Genomic DNA, 20,555 nt, shown 5'->3' with positions numbered 1-20,555 from the left:
TCCATGTCTCTTCCTGCACTAACCGTGAATCCCTAAATTCCCTTAGGATCTAAAACTATCAATCTCGGCCCTGGTTCTTCTGAACAATCGAGTTTCCACAGTCCTTTTCATTATTGCTAGAAGTAATTTCTGATCATTTCCGTCATGAATGGCCAGGCCTTTATTTCGGCACTAAAAAATAAAACATGTTTGCAGATCTTTTGAATTCTGATTTTATGTGAATATATAATATATACCTAAAAGACTGTACTCATTCACAAAGTATTCCCTTTCCTCAATCTGTGTAAAATTTTCCAGTTGTCAGCTGGAAGTTTATTTTGTGCCCCTATCATCAATGATCTTGGGCTTTGTTTTCATCACTCTGACATTTATTTCGCATAATAGGACTCAAGAAAGCTCTCCAGAATATTTAGATTAAGTACAACATAAGCAGATGCAGTTCATATGGAAAGTTTAACATTATTTACTCTCAGCCCATAGTAAGTATTTGTTAATTTACTGAGATAAACCAACTTAAACCCCACATTTTGTTATCGAGGACTAATTATTCTGCTTTCTACAAAGGCTTACCGTGAAGTGTTTGAATATTTCATTGAAGATTTAAAAACCTACAAGCCATTGCTATCTGCCATCAAGAATGAATATGAAATTGCCCTGGGTATGTAATTTTCTCACACTGTATTTCTGTAGTACACTTCACACAAAGCGAATAAGAAAGAAGTCTCTGATCTTCTATCACATGGCTTGCTAACTGATGATTTACTCTAGTTTGAAAGTATCTATTAATTCAATGAATGACGTCCATTAATTCAACGGATAACAATGTAAATATAACACAAATAATTTTGTATAAATATTTCCGATTAGAGTTGTTATCAAGAGATCGTTAGTGGTTTATTCATTGAGTTCTGCAATTATAATAAGCAGGACTTTTCCTGGTTTGATCAATGGCTGAATAAATTGAACCCAATAAGCATAGCGGCAGTTGTGATACCATTGATTTCAAAGTGATGATCCTGGGATTAGGGGGCTTCTCATTCCTGGTTGCTAGTCGTTGACTTCAGCAGGACCATTGGTAGACAGAATTAGACTTAGCAGTGTTGACCTAATTGTAAGTAACTTTTTAGTACTTAGAATTCCACATAAAGCCTAGAATCCTGGATGAGCTGGCAAAGGACACATAATACACAAGCAACATCTCCGAAGATCTATCTTGGGCCCAACATACAGTATTGATGCAATTATGAAGAAGGCACGCCAGTGGCTATATTCCATTAGGGGTTTGAGGAGATTTGGCATGTCACCAAAGGCTCCAGCAAATTTCTACACATGTACTATGGAAAGCATTCTGACTTATTGTATCACTGTCTGGTATGGAGGCACAAGTGTACAGGATCGGAAGAAAACTGCAAGGGTTATAAACTCAAGCAACACACATCAAAGTTGCTGGTGAATGCAGCAGGCCAGGCAACATCTCTAGGAAGAGGTACAGTCGACGTTTCGGGCCGAGACCCTTCATCAGGACTCAGGGTTATAAACTCAGCCAGCTCCATCCTGGGCGTTCATCTCCACACCATCAAGGACATCTTCAATAGGTGATGCCTCAAGAAGGCGACATCCATCTTTAAGGGCTGTCACCATCCAAGACATGCCCTCTTCTGATTGCTACCATCAAGGAGGAGGTACAGGAGCCTTTTACTTTATTCTTTATTGTCACCAAACAATTGATACTAGAATGTACAATCATCACAGCGATATTTGATTCTGCGCTTCCCACTCCCTGGATTACAAATATTAAATATTAGAAATAGTAAAAATTAGTAAATATTAAAAAGTTAAATTATAAATCATAAATAAAAAATAGAAAAATGGAAAGTAAGGTAGTGCAAAAAAACCGAGAGGCAGGTCCAGATATTTGGAGGGTACGGCCCAGATCCGGGTCAGGATCCATTCAGCAGTCTTATCACAGTTGGAAAGAAGCTGTTCCCAAATCTGAACGTACAAGTCTTCAAGCTCCTGAACCTTCTCCCGGAGGGAAGAGGGACGAAAAGTGTGTTGGCTGGGTGGGTGGTGTCCTTGATTATCCTGGCAGCACTGCTCTGACAGCGTGCGGTGTAAAGTGAGTCCAAGGATGGAAGATTAGTTTGTGTGATGTGCTGTGCCGTGTTCACGATCTTCTGCAGCTTCTTTCGGTCTTGGACAGGACAACTTCCATACCAGGTTGTGATGCACCCTAGAAGAATGCTTTCTACGGTGCATCTATAAAAATTAGTGAGGGTTTTAGGGGACAGGCCAAATTTCTTTAGTTTTCTCACGAAGTAAAGGTGCTGATGGGCCTTCTTGGCAGTGAACTCTGCTTGGTTGGACCAAGTCAGGTCATTTGTGATATTGACCCCAAGGAACTTAAAGCTTTTGACCTGAAGACATACCTGAAGACATACACTCAATGTTTTAAGAACAGCTTCTTCCCCTCTGCCATCAGATTTCTGAAAGGACCATTTTTTACATTTCTTATTGTAACTTATGGTAAATTTTCATGTATTACACTGTACTATTGCTGCAAACCAACACATTTGTTGATACATGTCAGTGATAATAAATTGATTTTGACAGTGGAAAAATTTATTGAAATGTCAATAATACCATGTCTCATGTAACCTGAGATTTCAAATTCAAGTGATTTTCAAACTAAACAATTATTAACGAGGAGATATGTTGATATCTTTGTCACATTCCTGGCAAGAAAAAAACAATGCTGTAATCAGCTATCTTTTTCTCCTTTCTAACCTACCCCCACTGTCCATTATAAACCTGCAACAGTAATTTAAAAATAAATGGAGGAGCAAACTGATATGGCAAATTTTCTCCACATGATTCAAAAAATGGCAAGTTTACCTTCACAAGACTTACAGCCAGATCTGCCAACAAGCTGAAGGGCTGTTGGTTGATCTGTGCTTTCTCTTGTTTCCATTTAGAAGGTAGACAGATCCAGAGGGTCTGCTGACTGCTGAGCAAGCTACCTTCCAAGCACCTGACTGCTGATGTGGTTGAGGACTGGACTCCCATGGCCTTTGCATCAGCATGTTATTCAGCAATCAAGCACAACCAAGACTTTTAATTATTATTATTAATTATTGTACTGCCCTGCACTGTTTTGTGCACTTTATGTAGTCCTCTGCAGGTCTGTAGTCTAGTGCAGTTTTTATGTTTGTTTTACGTAGTCTAGTGTAGCCTTGTGCTGTCTCACATAGTCTAGTGTAGTTTTGTGTTGTTTCCTGTAACACCAGGGTCCTGGAGGAATGTTGTTTCATTTTTACTGTGCACTGTACCAGCAGCTTATGGTCGAAATGACAATAAACTTGACTTGACTAAACACAATTGATCTGCCTAGTTTTTGCAGATCTATTCTATGTTGACCTTTAGCATGTTGATAGTGGGGTACCGATGATAATGCTCTATCCAGAAAGGATGAGGGGCCACTTCTATGAAGCACGATTTCTCAGGACACTCTACTTCACATAAGTAGTCACAAAGATCAGAAATTTGTTAGAAATGCAGCCCAAATCAGCCATAATAATGGCTGTTAAGGTCAGAGTGGCATTGAATGTTTTGTTTCGGTCTACAATAAGGCTTGAGTTGGTAACGTGCATATGACCTCTACATTAGGAAGATTACTGGGGTTCTTTCTTTCAGCACTGCGAAATTCATTCCAGTATTGGAAAAAATCGGAAGCAGTATGTGGTCTGCCAGGACTTTTCAAAGGTACAGGGAACCATTGATCACACTCTCAATTTTTTGATGGTGTCACATCAGAAGATTAACTGGAAGGGCTTCCACTATCTGAAAGTACAGCTGATATCTACTCATAACCAAAACCCTCCACTGGTAAATCCAAATTTCACAGAAAACACTCATGATATCTACATCCTCACTCATGACACATATACTCTGTGGCAACCTGCTGCACACTTGCATTTGAGCTTCCCAGCCATTCCAAAGTATAACTGCTTTGGAATAAAGCCTATCTTCTAACTACTTAATTGCTGGCAATATTGTTTGTATTTGCAGCAAACTTTTGTATCCACCACAGCCTTGCTCCTATGAGGTTTGTACCCTTTAATAGCAACAGTATTATGACTCTGATCAGAGACACTGAAGCTGGTAATATAGAAGTCTTTATTCATCATAACAAGAAGACATTCTTTTAAATATCCTTGCATTAGAGTTTCACAAACTCAAAAGTACATCACATTTTTATACTCTTAAGATCAATAGGCGATTCAGTAGTTACAATGACATCACCCACATCGTAACTCTGTGTTGACAATGTTTCCTTTGAATTGCATAGCTATAGTGGGACACTTGTCTGAAAATTCAAATACCTTGGTTAGGGCAAACTAATTACAAACTTCCCTGAACTTATTTATAATAGAATAAATTCCTTAAACCTATAGTTGATGCAGGGCAATTAACACAACCCCATTGTCTGAAGTTTGCCCATGCAACAGTGAGTATAGGAATAGAGTGAGGTGGAGGATAAATGCGTGGCAGGGGGCAGGGATTCAGATTTCTGAATCATTGGAACCTCTTTGGGACAGGCGTGACCTCTACAAAAAGGATGGGTTGCCCTTGAATCCGAGGGAGACCAATATCCTGGCAGGGAGGTTTGCTAAGGCTATTGGGAAGAGTTTAAACTAGAATTGCTGGTGGGTGGGAACCGAACTGAAGAGACGGAGGAAGGGGCGATTGGCTCACAAGTAGAGAAATCTTGGAGACAGTGCAAGAGGGAGGATAGGCAGGTGATAGAGAAGGAATACGCTCAGACCGATGCTTTGGGATGTGTCTTTTTTAATGCAAGAAGCATCATGAACAAAGCAGATGAACTTAGAGCATGGATCAGTACTTGGAGCTATGGTGTTGTGGCCATTACAGAGACTTGGATGGCTCAGGGGCAGGAATGGTTACTTCGAGTGCCAGGCTTTAGATGTTTCAGAAAGGACAGGGAGAGAGGCAAAAGAGGTGGGGGTGTGGCACTGTTGATCAGAGATAGTGTCATGGCTGCAGAAAAGGAGGAAGTCATGGAGGGATTGTCTACTGAGTCTCTGTGGGTGGAAGTTAGAAACAGGAAGGGGTCAATAATTTTACTGGGTGTTTTTATAGACCACCCAATATTAACAGGGACATAAGGAGCAGATAGGTAGATAGATTCTGGAAAGGTGTAGTAATAACAGGGTTGTCATGGTGGGAGATCTTAATTTCCCAAATATTGATTGGCATCTCCCTAGAGCAAGGGGTTTAGATGGAGTGGAGTTTGTTAGGTGTGTTCAGGAAGGTTTCCTGACACAATATGTAGATAAGCCTTCAAGAGGAAAGGCTGTACTTGATCTGGTATTGGGAAATGAACCTGGTCAGGTGTCAGGTCTCTCAGTGGGAGAGCATTTTGGAGATAGTGATCACATTTCTATCTCCTTTACCATAGTATTGGAGAGGGATAGGAACAGACAAGTTAGAAAAGCTTTTAATTGGAGCAAGGGAAAATATGAAGCTATCAGGCAAGAAGTTGGAAGCATAAATTGGGAACAGATGTTCTCAGGGAAATGTACGGCAGAAATGTGGCAAATATTCAGAGGACATTTGTGTGGTGTGCTGCACAGGTACATTCCAATGAGACAGGAAAAGGATTGTAGGGTACAGGAATCGTGTGCAAAGGCTGTTGAAAATCTAGTCAAGAAGAAAAGAAAAGCTTATGAAAGCTTCGAAAACTAGGTAATGATAGAGATCTAGAAGGCTAGCAGGAAGGAACTTAAGAATGAAATTAGGAGAGCCCCCATATCAGGAAAAATATAAAGATACAAACGTGACGTGTTGGAGAAAGTGCGGCTCCAAGGAGGCAAATCATTTCCATATTTTCTGGGATTGTCCTAAATTAAGTCTATATTGGAAAGGTATTCATAGAACATAGTTAAGGTACTTAGGACCCAGATACCTCTGAACTTTGAGACGCTCTATTTGGGGCATGTATTGTTTTTTGAACAGAAGGAAGACATAAAGTTGCTGCAGGCCTTCTTAGCGGCAAGTAAGAAATCAATCACTAGAAAGTGGCTAAATCCAATACCACCTACATTAGAAGATTGGCATGAAATTATCTTGGAAATATTTAAAATGGAAAAGTTGACTTACTCCCTGAGAATTCAAAAAGAAAAATTTTATCAAATCTGGAATAGATGGATTGAATATGTAATCCCAATGCAAGCAGACTTTAGCTGAATCTCCTAATGATTTATACTGCTCTTCTCATCAACACAGTAAAATTGCTAATGTAAGCACCCCTAGTCTAAATGTTTACTGTTTTAGTCTTTTTTTTGTTTGGAAAATAGAGAATTAATACAAGTAAAGGAAAAGATTTGGGTAAGGGATAAAAAATGATAAAATTAAGTAAATAAGTACATAGGGATCGGATAATTATGTTTGGGGGCAGGAGCAAGCATGAACAAGTTAGGATATAAACACCTACAATGGTTGTTACATAGGCTTACATACAACATTTTGGACCAGAAGAAATGGTCCAGAAGAGATGTATGGAAACTATTACTAATCCACTATTATTACTACTTTTCTTAAAAATTAACACCATTACTTAGCCTAATAGATTAGAATTTCTACTGTACATAATTATCTATTTAAGTGTCTAATTTCTTTTTATATCATCTCAATGTGTACTTAAGAATGTATAAATAATTATAGTTTTATACGTATAAAAAAAGGAAAAGGTTATACATGTGAAAAAAGTACATGATACTTGTGAATTCCTTATCCAAATAAAAACAAAATTTTACAAAAAAGGAATTAGGAGAGCCTAAGGGGCCATGAGAAGACCTTGGCGGACAGGATTAATGAAAACCCCAAGGCATTCTACAAGTATGTGAAGAGCAATAGGATAAGGCATGAGAGAATAGGACCAATCAAGTGTGACAGTGGAAACATGTGTATGGAACTGGAGGAGCTAGCAAAGGTACTTAATGAATACTTTGCTTCAGTATTCACTGTGGAAAAGGATCTTGGCGGTTGTAGGGATGAGTTACAATGGATTGAAAAGCTTGAGCATATAGGCATAAAGAAAGAGGATGTGCTGGAGCTTTTGGAAAGCATCAAGTTGATGAGTCTCTGGGACCGGACGAGATGTACCCCAGGCTACTGTGGGAGGCGAGGGAAGATATTGCTGAGCCTCTGGCAATAATCTTTGCATCATTAATGGGGACATTAGAGGTTCCAGAGGATCGGAGGGTTGTAGATGTTGTTCCTTTATTCAAGAAAGGGAGTATCATTTTTAATGCATGCATTTCTAAATGATAATAAACGAAACTGAACTGAACTGAGTAGAGATAGCCCAGGAAATTATAGACCAATGAGTCTTACTTCAGTGGTTGGTAAGTTGATGGAAAAGATTTTGTGAGGCAGGATTTATGAACATTTGGAGAGGCATAATATGATTAGGAATAGTCAGCGTGGCTTTGTCAAAGGCAGGTCGTGCCTTACAAGCCTGACTGAATTTTTTGCGGATGTGACTAAACATGTTGATGAAGGTAGAGCAGTAGATGTAGTGTACATGGATTTCAGCAAGGCATTTGATAAGGTACCCCATGTAAGGCTTATGGAGAAAGTAAGGAGGCATGGGATCCAACGGGACCTTGCTTTGTGGATCCAGAATTGGCTTGCCCACAGAAGGCAAAGAGTGGTTGTAGACAGGTCATATTCTGCATGGAGGTCGGTGACCAGTGTGTGCCTCTGGGATCCATTGAGGACATTTACAGCAGCAGGTACATAAAGGCGGCCTGGAAGATCATCGGGGACACCGGTCACCCCAACAATAAACTGTTTCAGCTGCTTCCGTCTGGCAAATGGTACCATAGCATAAAAGCCAGGACTAACATGTTACATGACAACTTCTTTCTACAAGCCATTAGACTTATAAATTTCCATGTGCATTGTGATGGAGTCATAATGCAAAGATTTTTACTCCCTCGTACTGTGGAATGGATGTAAAATTTAAATTAATTCAAATCACTGTAAGATTGATGTTTTTCTTTCACATTTAAGAAAACTCTACTTTCTCCAACCTATTTCAACTTCATTGGGTTCCAAAATGGGATAGTCTTAAGGATATTCCGAGGTTTAAAGTATGGAGGAGAAAAAGTGTAATTGAAATCTGATGTCACATCTTTCCCTCCAAGTCTGACTATTTAAAGATAATCATATCTTTCCTACTAGGAAAAACTTATTTCTTGGAAAAAATGTGTGTGGATTTTGTTTTAAAAATTATTGCAAGAACATTTAGATATAGGATTAAATTTCCCTCATATCTGTGTCTTGAATTAAGTAATATCTTTGGGTTCTCAGCTCAGCAGCGAAATCGAATCCGTGAGTTGGAGCCATTACAAAACATGCTTGTAACCACAACCGAGAACTGTGAACAGAGGATTCTTGCCCTGTGTGAAAAAGAAAAATTTGAGATCCAATCACTGAGGCGTGAAAGAACACAGCTACTTGAAAAAATTGATAATTTAATGGAAGTGCAGGATTCCCTAAAGACCCAGGTCAGTAAATTCATGTGAAACTTGTATATTAAGTACCATGCTATACCATATGATACAAAGGCACGAGAGATTAGACTAAAACTGGTACCACTTGGCTTCTAATATTTTTACAAATGCTGGTGTCTTGTTTGTTGCACATAATAAAGAGTTTATTAGGATGCTGGGGGGGGGGCAGTCTTTCCTCCATTTGCTGTTTTTTGGCTTGATCTAAATAATTGGAACCATATGACTTCTTCCCAAATCATGTGTATTTTAGGATAATCTGATTTACATTACAATACTGCTCCCATAGTCACACAAACAGATTATTCTTTCAAACTAGAAAGAAAAATTCTTCATCACAAATCCATTTATAATTGTTTTGCCCTTTTGCAGTATACTGATTCCTTTGTTTTGGTATGGTTCCATCAGAATTTAAAGCCAACTCAACATTATTTACAAGCTCACCTCCATAGTGATGCTTCAGCAATCTAATTCATAAACATTTAGATTTTTAATTGGTGTAAGACTTAGCAATGATTGTAATTTACTTCAGCCCTGGATGATACTATTTTGTTGCCATATTGGTGGTGTGTCTGATGGATATGATGCAGTGTTGCACTATTTTTAAAAATTAAACTATCAGTTAAACTCAATACGTAGATTTTGTTATCCAGAATAGAAAAGGAAAGGATTTACATTTGTGAATGGTGTCATGATCACTCATTAATCATTGTGGCAGTGTGGGAGAAAGTGGTTGCAAATTTGACAGTAAATAAACTGAAATAAGATGTGTATACAGATATTCTTTCTTTTATGTGATAATAGTTGGGGGATAAAATTTAGGTCAGTTCGCCTGGAAAATTCATCTGCACTTTGAGCAGTAGCAGTCATCTTGGAAGAGAAGATGGACCATGGTTTGACATCATGTTTGAAATTTACTTCCTTTTTGTGTGAGATAAAACAATACTTTTTCTTCTCTGCATTTGTGTTCTCAATTATACCTATGGAACCCAGGAAAAACTGTACCATGATCTTTCATCCTGGAATTTAGTTCTCTTTGAGTCTTCTGATTTAAAGAGTCATTGAGTCAAATAGCACAAAGATAAGCCCCTTGGCCCATTGTGTCCGTACTGACCATCTATACTCCACATTACCAGCATTTGGTCTTTCATCTACTGTGTCTTCTGGTTTTTATTTATGCAGGCTGATACCAAATATCCATGGAGCATTTTGTTTCCCTACGACTTTATTTAGAGTCAGAGTTACACAGCATGGAAACAGACTCTTCAGCCCAAGTGGACCATTCAATCTAGTCCCATTTTTCAGCATTTGGCCTATAACCTTTTAAACCTTTCAGATCCATGCACCAGTTATTATTGTACCTGCCTCACCCATTTCCTCTGGCAGCTGATTCCACATAGATAGCACCCTTTGTATGGAAAAAGTTGCCTCTCAAGCTCCTCTCTCACCTTAACCCAATACCCTTTCTTTCTTTATTCCCCCAACTTTGGATGAAAAAAGACTGAGAGCATTAACCTCATCAATGCCCCTCATGATTTTATGTACCTCTGTAAGATCAACTTTCAGTCTCCTACGATCTAAGGAATAAAGTCCTAACCTGTCCAACCTCTCTCCCTATAATTAAGTCCCTCAAGTCCTGGTAAAATCTTTGTAAATCTTTTCTGCACTGTTTCCAGTTAAATAATGTCTTTTCTACAGCAGGGTGATCAAAATTGAATGCAATAGTCCAAGTGTAACCTCACTAATGTCCTATGTACAACCACATCATGACCTCCTAAATTTTACACTCATTGCCTTGACTTACACTATGAAATCCAGAGAACCAAAATCTTTCTTCACCATCCTGTCTACCTGTGACTCCACTTTCAATGAACCATGTTCTACAATATTTCCCAGGGCCCTGTCATTCTTTGTCAAATTTCTACCTAGGTTTGACACTCCAAAATTCAATGCCTTGCACTTGACAAATTAAACTCTATTTGTCTTTCCTTGGCCCACTTACTCAGCTGATCAAGGTCGCCCTGTAATGTATGATAACCTTCAATGTACACTATACTACCTATTTTACTGTCATCTGCTAACTATGCCATGCATGTTCTTATCCTATTCTTTGATTTAGATTGCCAACAACTAATTGTTGATTATGATGAGATAGAACTGAACTCTGTATTTAATCATACTCTGTTTAGGAACACTTGTGACTGATTCGTATTCCATCATCCACATTCCTCACCGATGACAATTAAAAACACAATTTATTTTTGAAAAAGGTTTGTAGGGATTCCATAAAACTAATTTTGAGTTACTTTTTATGACCACCAGGTTCATAAGCTTCAGGAAGATCTGGCAGCCGAGTATGAAAGATATCGAGAACAAAATGATGCACGCAAACTTCTGATTTCTGATCTGAATAATCTGCGCAGTCAACAAGAAGCATCAGATGATTCTCACACAAAAGAAGGTGAAATGTATTGATTTGAGTTATATACTTATGTTGTGTAACAGCTAGCTAATCATTATTCTGGTTACATATAAAATGGGGGTTATAATGGTGGTTTCATGATAAATTGCAGTGGCACCACAAATCAATTCTTTGTGGCAGTTTTGGTAATCTGATACCATAAGACACTGCTAATTATTGACTAAACAGCGTAGATTTATATCAGAACTTTAGAAGTAGACTTTTCACTGGGATAGCTTTAAATTAGCCTGCAGGCCTTAATGGTTTCCTCAGAAGGGTGGGTCTTTGTTATGAAGAATGTGAGACTTATTGGTACCACTATACATAGGGCAAGGTGCCTGATGAGTAAATGTATGTCTTATTTCAAGTTAGACATTTCTTACAAAAATATTTAAGTAATTTTCCTTACATATTGGAGGCTGACCTGTTAGATACTATTCTGAGTATGAACCCTTCTATCAAGGGTTCTGGAAGAATTTATGATTTATTATTACAATGGGATAAGCGAACTTTATCTAAGATTAAACAGGATTGGGAAAAGGAACTCAATTTGACTCTTATGACAGAGGATTGGACGCGGATTTTGAAGTTGGTTAACTCTTCTTCAATTTGTGCTAGCCATTCATTGATTCAATTTAAAATTGTACATCGTTATCATTTGACGAAGGAGAGACTTTCTAAAATCTTTTCTAATGTTGATAGTCTTATTTCAAATGAAATGTATGTCCTTAAACCACTTCTGCTGGGTTTCTGAATTCTCCCATCCCATGAAATTGAGATTTTCAGTACTGTGTGTGATTATTTAGACAAGGAAATATAAAAGGACAATGATCCTGTGTGCTAAGCGATATAGGCTTAGCTATTTAAATGCACCAGTATCTGTCTGAGTCCATAACTCTTAAGTGTGCTACTTAATGCCTGGACTTGTGGTGATGTGTATCAATGAGGGGGTAAAGGGAATGTATATTCTACATTGAACAAAATGAAAATCTATTTTGTATTAGCTTGAACTGAAAATGAGCAAGATAATAATGGATGTCTATTGCAAGTAAAATGACATGTTTGAACACAGGAACTTCTGAACAAAGCAAAGAAACAGGCCCTTTAGCCCACATTGCCTGTGCCAAGCTGAACCAGCTTAAATTAGTCCCATTCTGCCTGCACTTAAGCATTGCTATCGTATCTGCTTTCACCACTTCACCCAGCAGTCTGTTCCAGGTCCCTACTGCCCTCCAGATTTCTTTAAAAAAATGCTATGTAAATCTCCTTTAAACTTTCCCCCTCTGACTTTAATGCTATACTGTCCAATATTTAATATTTCCACCCTCGGAGAAAGACTACTGCCATTTACCCTATTCATAGCTCTCATAATTTTATATACTTCTGTCAGGTCACCCTTCAATCTCTGATGCTCAAATGAAAACAGCAGGTTCACTTATCCAGATTGAACCCCATCTGCTATTTCTCCGCCCATTTTTCTAACTAATTTGCACCCGGATGCATCCCTTGGTAACCTTCCTCACAATGTCACCTATGGCCAAGATGATTTGAAAGTTGAACTACTAAGTCTCTATGGATTCCATGTACCTTAATCTTCTAGATCAGCCTACAGTGAGAGACCTTGTTGAAAATTCAGCAACCTTCAGCAATCTTTTCAACCTCATTAAAAGAATCAAGTTTGTAAGACATGACCTCCACCACGCAAAGCCACACAAATATCCCTAATATGCTTAAGCTCTTCCCAATGTAAATAGATCCTATCACTAGGAATCTTCTCCAATAATTTCCAACCAATGAGGTAAGTCTCACTGGTTTATTTCCTGGTTTGTATTTTACTCATTTGATTGTGGAAGGATTGCGAAATTAAATAAATTTTACAATTAATTGATTTATTTACTATTTTAATGTCCTCCAGCTTTCTCTTGCTTCATGTTCCATATTTCTTGTGAACATTTTTAAAAAAACATGCGTGTTTTATCAGTAGAACAATTACTAAGAATAAGTGCACATGTTGAGTTTAGGTCTACATTTCAAATCAGTTAACCTGCAGTTATATTGACCCAACCCAACCTTAGCAAAAACCTGTTCTGAATACCCATGAGTTTAAAACTGATATTTGCCTCTTGCATAACACCGAAAGGTATTAAATGTAGGTAGGTATGTAGGTAAGATGTTTTTTAATGTCTTATTTTATATTTTTTTGAAAGCTGATGCAGCTGAAGATAGTGTAAAACTAAAGTTGGCATTGAAAGTAGCCCGTGAAGACCTCAAGGCATTGCAAGTGACACTAAATGCAATGAAGGCAGAGTATGGAGATGTGATTCCAAGGAGGGATTTTGAATCTTTAGAAAAAATCTATCATGAATTAACCGAGAAGGTATGTGCTTGTATTCCATAATTAAAATGTTTTCTGCAAATATTACAGAATTTTGCTGTTATCGTATATTGCATCGTGAATCAAGAAATGTTGATGCTTTTTCTGTGTTCCTTCCATAGCATTAGACTCTGAGTTCATTGTTAATTTCCAAGATGCTTTTTGTTCATGGCTTATATTCAATCATAACAAGATCAAGTACAGTGGATCCATAAGGTTGTCCTCAAGTTAAGGAGTTTGAAATTGAAACAGATTTCATTGTATGCACTGAATTCACATAAATTTAAGGTTTCAGCACAGGCAGTCCAAGAAATTTATATGGAAAAGAAGAGTATGAGGGTAAAAGAGTGAGAAATACAAAAATAGGTCAAATAAGCTTCTATATGAATTTAAAAAGGAAAAGATCAGCAAAATGTAACATCGGATCCCTTTACACATGGAAACAGGAGAGATGCTATGGAACAGGAAAAGGCAGAAAAATTAAACCAATATTTTATATCTGTTTTAGTAGAAGAAGACATCTTGAATGAATGAAGAGCCTGAAAAATTTAGCAATAGTTATTTCAAAAGAAAGGCTTTTGAGAAATCAATCAAAGAACACTAAAGAAGCACTAGCTGCAAACTCCATTGATTCTGGAACCCTTCTCACGAACCAGACGACAGCAAATGTAATTCCATAAGAGAGGTAACTACAGACCAGCTGGTCTGATATCAGTTCAGAGGAATATGCTAGAATCTACACTCAATGGCCACTTTTAGGTACCTCCTGTACTTAATAAAGTGGCCCATGAGTGTATGTTCATGGTCTTCTGCAGCTGTAATCCATCCACTTCAAGATTCAATGCATCATGTGTTCAAAGATGCTCTTCTGCATACCACTTTTGTAATGTGCTCATTTAAGTTACAGTCGTTTTCCTGTTAGCCTGAGCTAGCCTGGCTATTCTCCTCTGATGTCTCTCATTAACAAGGCGATTTTGCCAATAGAACTGCCGCTCATTGAAAAATTTTTGTTTTTCATATAATTCTTTGTAAACTCAAGAGACTGTTGTGTGTGAAAATCCCAGGAGATCAGTGATTTCTGAAGTACTTAAACCGTCCTGATTGGCACTAACAATCACTCCACAGTAAAGGTCACTTGGATCACGTTTTCTCCCCATTCTGATGTTTGCTCTGAACAATAACTGACCTCTTGACTATGCCTGCATGCTTTTATGTAATGAGTTGCTACCACTTGATTTACTGATTAGATATTTGCATTAATGAGCAGGTATACCTAATGAAGTGTCTACTGATTGTATAGCAAAAAGTGTGGGAACAGGGAATTTGGAAAAAACGAATAGGATTAATTGGAATTAACATGGATTTATGAAATTGAAATCATGTTTGACAAATTCATAGGGGTTTTTTGAAGTTATCACTATCAGACATATTACCAACCTAACAATGTAAAGCAGGACACGGAAGCTTCTGGATATGCTTTGATTTACAAGTGCAGGCAGGGCTTTGGGAATTGGGAATGTGGTCAGGCTGATTGTTTGGTATTAGGAAGCCCAAAGCTAATCCAAGACCTACATGCCTATAAAAGAGACTCCACGGCTTTTGGATCTGGTCAGCATGGTTCACTTTAGATATTGCAGAACCAGCCGTCATATCTTTTGAAGCCCTACTTTTTATAAGAGTGGCTTGCTCATGTTGCTAGCCACAAGTGCACAAAGTTATTTTTCACAAAATCATGCCTGAGTCTGCATTGCAAATAGTTTGTTGTCATGGTGCATGTTCAGTTGCCTCGAAGTAAAAATGTGTCTTGTGTTTCGGGAATCCAGAACAAATGTAGCAATCCATTCAATCCAGTCAGTAAGTATAAATGAGATCAGGTTTTTGATTAAATTCCTCATCTACTGCACAAAACTGTGATACACAAAAGAATTTTATTACCTCCCACATAAATATTTCCTACAATTGGAATAATTTTAATGTCAGCCAACTTGATTTTCAGTTTATTTCCCCATTCCATTTTCATAATCTTAAAGTCAGCTTTTTTTGTAAGGAATGTATTACTTTGATCTTTTTTCAATTATTGAGGATCATGAGATTATTTTTAAGCTCATTGTTTAACTTTATAATTTAGGTGTTGTTTATAAAGCCAATAGAAAGTTCTGGAAGAATTGCTTTACCCAGAATAGGGTTAAAATGTGACATTTGGTTCCATGGGGTTCTTTACAAATAGCATTTTTATACATATTGGAATCAGTTTTCTTCCCTGTCAGAAGGCTGAGTTTTAGCGATAATGTTTCACACCCCATCCCACCCCCACTTCAGATATCCAGTGGAGAGAAAAGCAAATAACAACCACATATCAAACCATGAAGCCATTTGGCAAAGATGAATAACACGTTTTATTTTGAATTAGAAAGCCTAGTATTTCAGAATAGTGATGATACATCAAAACTGTAGTATTCAGTCAATGAAGAATACATGCACAGATGCCTGGATCTACTTCACTGTAATTAAGAACATGGCTTCAGCTCTCTGGTCTAGTAGATAACTCGAGATGAGAGCCTTAATTTCAATTAACAAAATATGTTGTCAAAACATTATTGGGAAGGAAACAATTGGAAGCATACAATGAACTGTTCAGTGAATGAAATTCACAATAAGATCTACAAATTAAATGGTTAACATCTGCTTGGTATATGGCCCTTTTAGCATTAAGGATTCAGGAGTTTAGGGTACCTTAGTCTAGTATACTTTGAATAGAATTAAGTATTACCCTTCTAGTTTTTTTCTCCCCCTGCTAGGCTCAAGAATTATAAACACTATAGTTACAAGTTTATTTATTCCTTCAGTATGAAAATCTACAGAAGCATTTTGCTCAGCTGAAACTGGAACACAGTACTCTGTTGGAAGTTAACAAGCAAATCATTCTTCAGCGAGACCAACTGAGTGCAGAAGTTGAACTACTGAAAACTAAAATGGCAGGTACATAACACATTTCAATTTGGCTTCAATTAAAAGCTAGCTTTCAAAGATAAGAACATTGTTTTATCATCTATTTTTATTACTTATGACTCATCAACCATTTTCACTAAGAAAAGAATGTAATTCTTACCTGATTCATGTGTAGTAGACTTCTGTCACTATAATTTCCAGAGTTAGCTTATTGAAAATGTTCAGCCATCAAGAAATCTATTTTGGCTTTCAAACATTTGGAGTGGGAATAAACATGTTTCTACAGAACTTAAAGAGCTGCTATTTTACAAAAAAAATGTAGTACAGGTTTGTTTCTTCCACATAGGAAAAGCTCAAGCTCAGGCTTAAAAGCTTACACCTACACCTTTGGAGAATAACGGTGAACAGAACCACAGCTATATTAAAACCGTTAAATTAAAGATGTGAATGCATAATTTGAAAATTAAGGTTGCAAAAAGCATGTGTAGAATTGTCTTTTTTTTAATGGCCATATGTGACAGTCAATTATCAGTCTTCCATTTGACTGACACAAACAGGCCTTGTAGTTGGCAGTGGATTCTTGTACATAATATCTTTGGTATGTTTCTATTACTCCTTGCTCTTCATACTCTGAAGTCTCAGTATTCAATTCTTAACCTGATAAAAAGATATGTATCAAGAATACGTAGTTCTGATTTGCTAGAAATGTGCCTTATAGGGTCAAAAGAGTTGTTGTATGGAATACTTCCATTTCTCGCCAATCTAACCATGTTTAAACAGTGTCATTGAGTTTAACCTTATTGTCTATATAGGTGCACTCTGTCATACTTACAAAGTACAGTAATCTTTCTTGATTTTACCAAAGAAAACGATGAAATTATTCTTTTCAGTTCATTTGGGACATCATCTGGTTCATGTTACTGATAAAATTGCATGAATACTCAGCCGAGAAGTTATGGACAATTCTAGCTTTAACAGTCATAGTCACATACATGTCTGTAGTTGAAATCTGCTCATAGCATGATCTAAATCTGAGGTACTGTTTTGAAAAGCAAATTCTCTTTCGGCTGCCTGGTTAAATATGGAAAGCTCTGCTTCAACACCTTGCATCATACTGCTTTATTGTCTGCTGGCAAAGACACTCATCTCCCCTCTTAAAGATCATTACCATGATTTATGGAGATCCGTAAAACAGATCTGCGCTAAAATCAGATAATCTGTCAAAAATTTACTTTGCATATACTTGTCTTGAAATAGTATGCAGAGTATGAAAACTTTGTATCACTTAGTTGGAATCTAGTACATCTGGCTCAATAAAACCAATATAAGCAAAATTGCAATAGGCCAAAAATAATAACGTTTTAGTGTTATGTATTCTTTTAAATCAGTTGAAGGCATTGCAGACACCTGAACTATGCAGAAACAGTAGTTACAAAGAGGCTGATTGGGAACATTAGAACGGAAGCTTTGAGCAGTGGCCAGTTGGAGAGATCAGAAGCTTGAGACAACGTAATTCACTCAGGTTCACTGATCGAGTAGAAAAGGCAGTGACTCGCAGCAGTTTTGGATCTTTGAGTAGCAGCCAGTCAGCATTTGGGATTGATTAGCAAGAATAAATTAAAGTAAGGCAGGGCCAAGCAGAGCGGCCATTGTTGGAGTGACCGAGTTAGAGTGGAGATTTTGATGCTTTAGCTCTTTGAGCCCTCAGTCAGGGAATGCAAAAAAAGCTGTAGGTAGAACTTTTTTCCCCCTTTACATTTGTTTATTTAGAATAGTAGCCAGGCAGAATAGTGGCATGCTCCTCTTGCACGATGTGGAAAGGCAGCGAGACCTCCAGTGTCCCAGATGACTACACCTGTGAGAAGTACATCCAGCTGCAGCCTCTAACAAGCTGTGTTAAGAAGTTGGAGCTGGAACTGGATGAACTCCAGATCATTTGGGAGGCTGAGGGGGTGATAGTACATATAGAGAAGTAGTTACACCCAAGGTGCAGGACTCAGGAAACCGGGTGACAGTCAGGAAGGGTAGAGGAGTTAACCAACCAGTGCAGAGTACCCCTGTTTCCTTCCACCTTAACAATTGGTTAATGTTGGGGGGTGGGGGGTGAGGTAGCAGAGGATAGTCACAGCTATCGGATCTTTGAGTCTGACTCTGTGATTCAGAAAGGAAGGGAGAGAAGAGGCGAGCTGTGGTGATGGGGATTTGTTAATTAGGGGAACAAAATCGGTGAGAACGAGATTCCCAGATGGTATGTTGCCTCCAGGTAGATGCTGGGGTCCAGGACATCTCAGATTGAGTCCTCAGCATTCTTAAGTGGGAAGGTGAACAGCTAAGAGGTCGTGATTTATGTCATAGGTAGGAAGAATAACTAGATTCTGCAAAGGAAATTCAGGGGGTTAGGTGGTAAGTTAAAGGACATGATCTACAGAGTTGTGGTCTCAGGATTGCTACCTGTAACATGTGCTAGTGAGGCCAGAAATAGGAAGATTATAGAATTTAGTGAGGCCAGAAATGGGAAGATTATACAGTTTAACACGTAGCCAAGGAGTTGGTGTACGAGGGAGGACATAAGGTTCTTAGATCATTGGGCTCTCTTCCAGAAAAATTGGGACCTGTACAGAAGAGATGGTTTGTAGCTGAACTGGAAGGAGACTAATATCCTAGTGGGAAGGTTTGTTAATACAGCATGGTGGTGTTTAAACTAGAGTTGCAGGGGGATGGGAACCAGAATGCCAGAACAGATACTGTAGTGAAGAGATTGTGGAGACAGCTGTTGGTAAGACCTCAGACAAAGTCAAGAATGAAAAGGCAGAGCATAGTGTGACTAGCGTCCTGAGCTGCATGGATTTCAGTGCAAGAAGTATCGTAGGAAGGGAGGATCAGCTGAGGCCATGGATCAATACCTGGAATTATCAGGTAACCATTAGTGAGACTTGATTGCAGGAGGGGCAGGACTGGCAGCTTAATATTACAGGGTTCCATTGTCTGAGATGCGATAGAGCAGGATGGATTAAAGGAGGAGGGTGGCCTTACTGATCAGGAAAATGTCACAGCAGTGCTCATTCAGGACTGACTGGAGAACTTGTCCAGTGAGGTATTATGGGTGGAATTGCAAAATAACAAAGGTGTGACCATGTTCATGGGGCAATATTACAGACCAAATTTGTAGAGAGATCGCACACTGTTGCAAGAAACATAAGGTTGTTATAGTAGGTGATTTTAACTTTCTGCATATTGACTGGGACTCCCCGACTGTAAAAGGACTAGATAGGATAGTGTCTGTCAAATGTGTTCAGGAAAGTTTCCTTAATTGTTACATAGAAGTCCTAATGAGAGAGTTTATGATACCTTTGATCTGCTGTTAGGGAATAAGACAGGGCAGGTGACAGAAGTTTGTGTAGGGGAACATTTTGCATCTACAGATCACAATGCCATTAGTTTCAAAGTAAATATGCAAAAAGATAGCTCTGGTCCGCGGGTTAAGTTTCTAAATTGGAGAAAGGCCAGTTTTGATGGTATCAGAAATGACCTGGCAAGTGTGGATTGGGACAGGCTGTTTTCTGGCAGTATGCTTTGTATGGGGAGACCTTCAAAAGTGAAATTTTGAGAGTACAAAGCTTGTCTGTGCCTGTCTGAATAAAAGGTATAGATAACAAGTGTAGTGAACCTTGGTTTTCTAGAGATATTGAGGCCCTGGTTAAGAAAAAAAGGAGGTGCATAGCAGGTATAGGGAGATAGGAAAAAGTGAGGTGCTTATGAAGTATAAGAAATACAAAAGAATGCTTAAGAAAGAAATCAGGAGGGCTAAAAGAAGGCATGAAGTTTCCCTAGCAGATAAAGTGAAGGAGAATCTTAAGGAATACTACAGATATGTTAAGAGCAAAAGGATTGCAAGGGACAAAATTGATCCTCTGGAAGAACAGAATAGTAATCCATGTGTGGAGTCAAAAGAGATGGGGGTGAGGATCTTAAATCATTTTTTTGCATCTGCTTTTACTCAGGAGTCACACAGAGTCTATAGAAGTGAGACAAAGTGGCATCAACTTCATGGACCCTGTACAGATTACAGAGGAAGTGGTGTTTGCTGTCCTGGGGCAAATCAAAGTGGATAAATCCCCAGGGCCTGACAAGGTGTTTCCTTGGACCCCATGGAAGGCAAGTGCAGAAACTGTTG

The 20,555-nt window shown here is 38.3% G+C and overlaps 1 protein-coding gene across 3 annotated transcripts in view; it reads left to right on the top strand.

Moving 5' to 3' along the window:
- The window catches only part of tsnaxip1 (translin-associated factor X interacting protein 1), a 76,200-nt gene that overhangs the window by 25,321 nt on the left and 30,324 nt on the right, over window positions 1-20,555 (top strand). For all 3 annotated transcript variants that reach the window (XM_063066790.1, XM_063066789.1, XM_063066791.1), the window contains 5 exons: window positions 565-658; window positions 8,398-8,594; window positions 10,920-11,058; window positions 13,266-13,435; window positions 16,279-16,411. In XM_063066790.1, coding sequence (XP_062922860.1) covers window positions 565-658; window positions 8,398-8,594; window positions 10,920-11,058; window positions 13,266-13,435; window positions 16,279-16,411 — 733 coding nt within the window. The remainder of the gene's footprint in view (window positions 1-564; window positions 659-8,397; window positions 8,595-10,919; window positions 11,059-13,265; window positions 13,436-16,278; window positions 16,412-20,555) is intronic.

This window comes from Mobula hypostoma, chromosome 14 (genome assembly GCF_963921235.1).
Source record: "Mobula hypostoma chromosome 14, sMobHyp1.1, whole genome shotgun sequence".
NCBI classification, from domain to species: Eukaryota; Metazoa; Chordata; class Chondrichthyes; order Myliobatiformes; family Myliobatidae; genus Mobula; species Mobula hypostoma.
The sequence above is the reverse complement of the archived record's forward strand: the minus strand, read 5'-3'. Positions and strand labels throughout refer to the sequence as shown.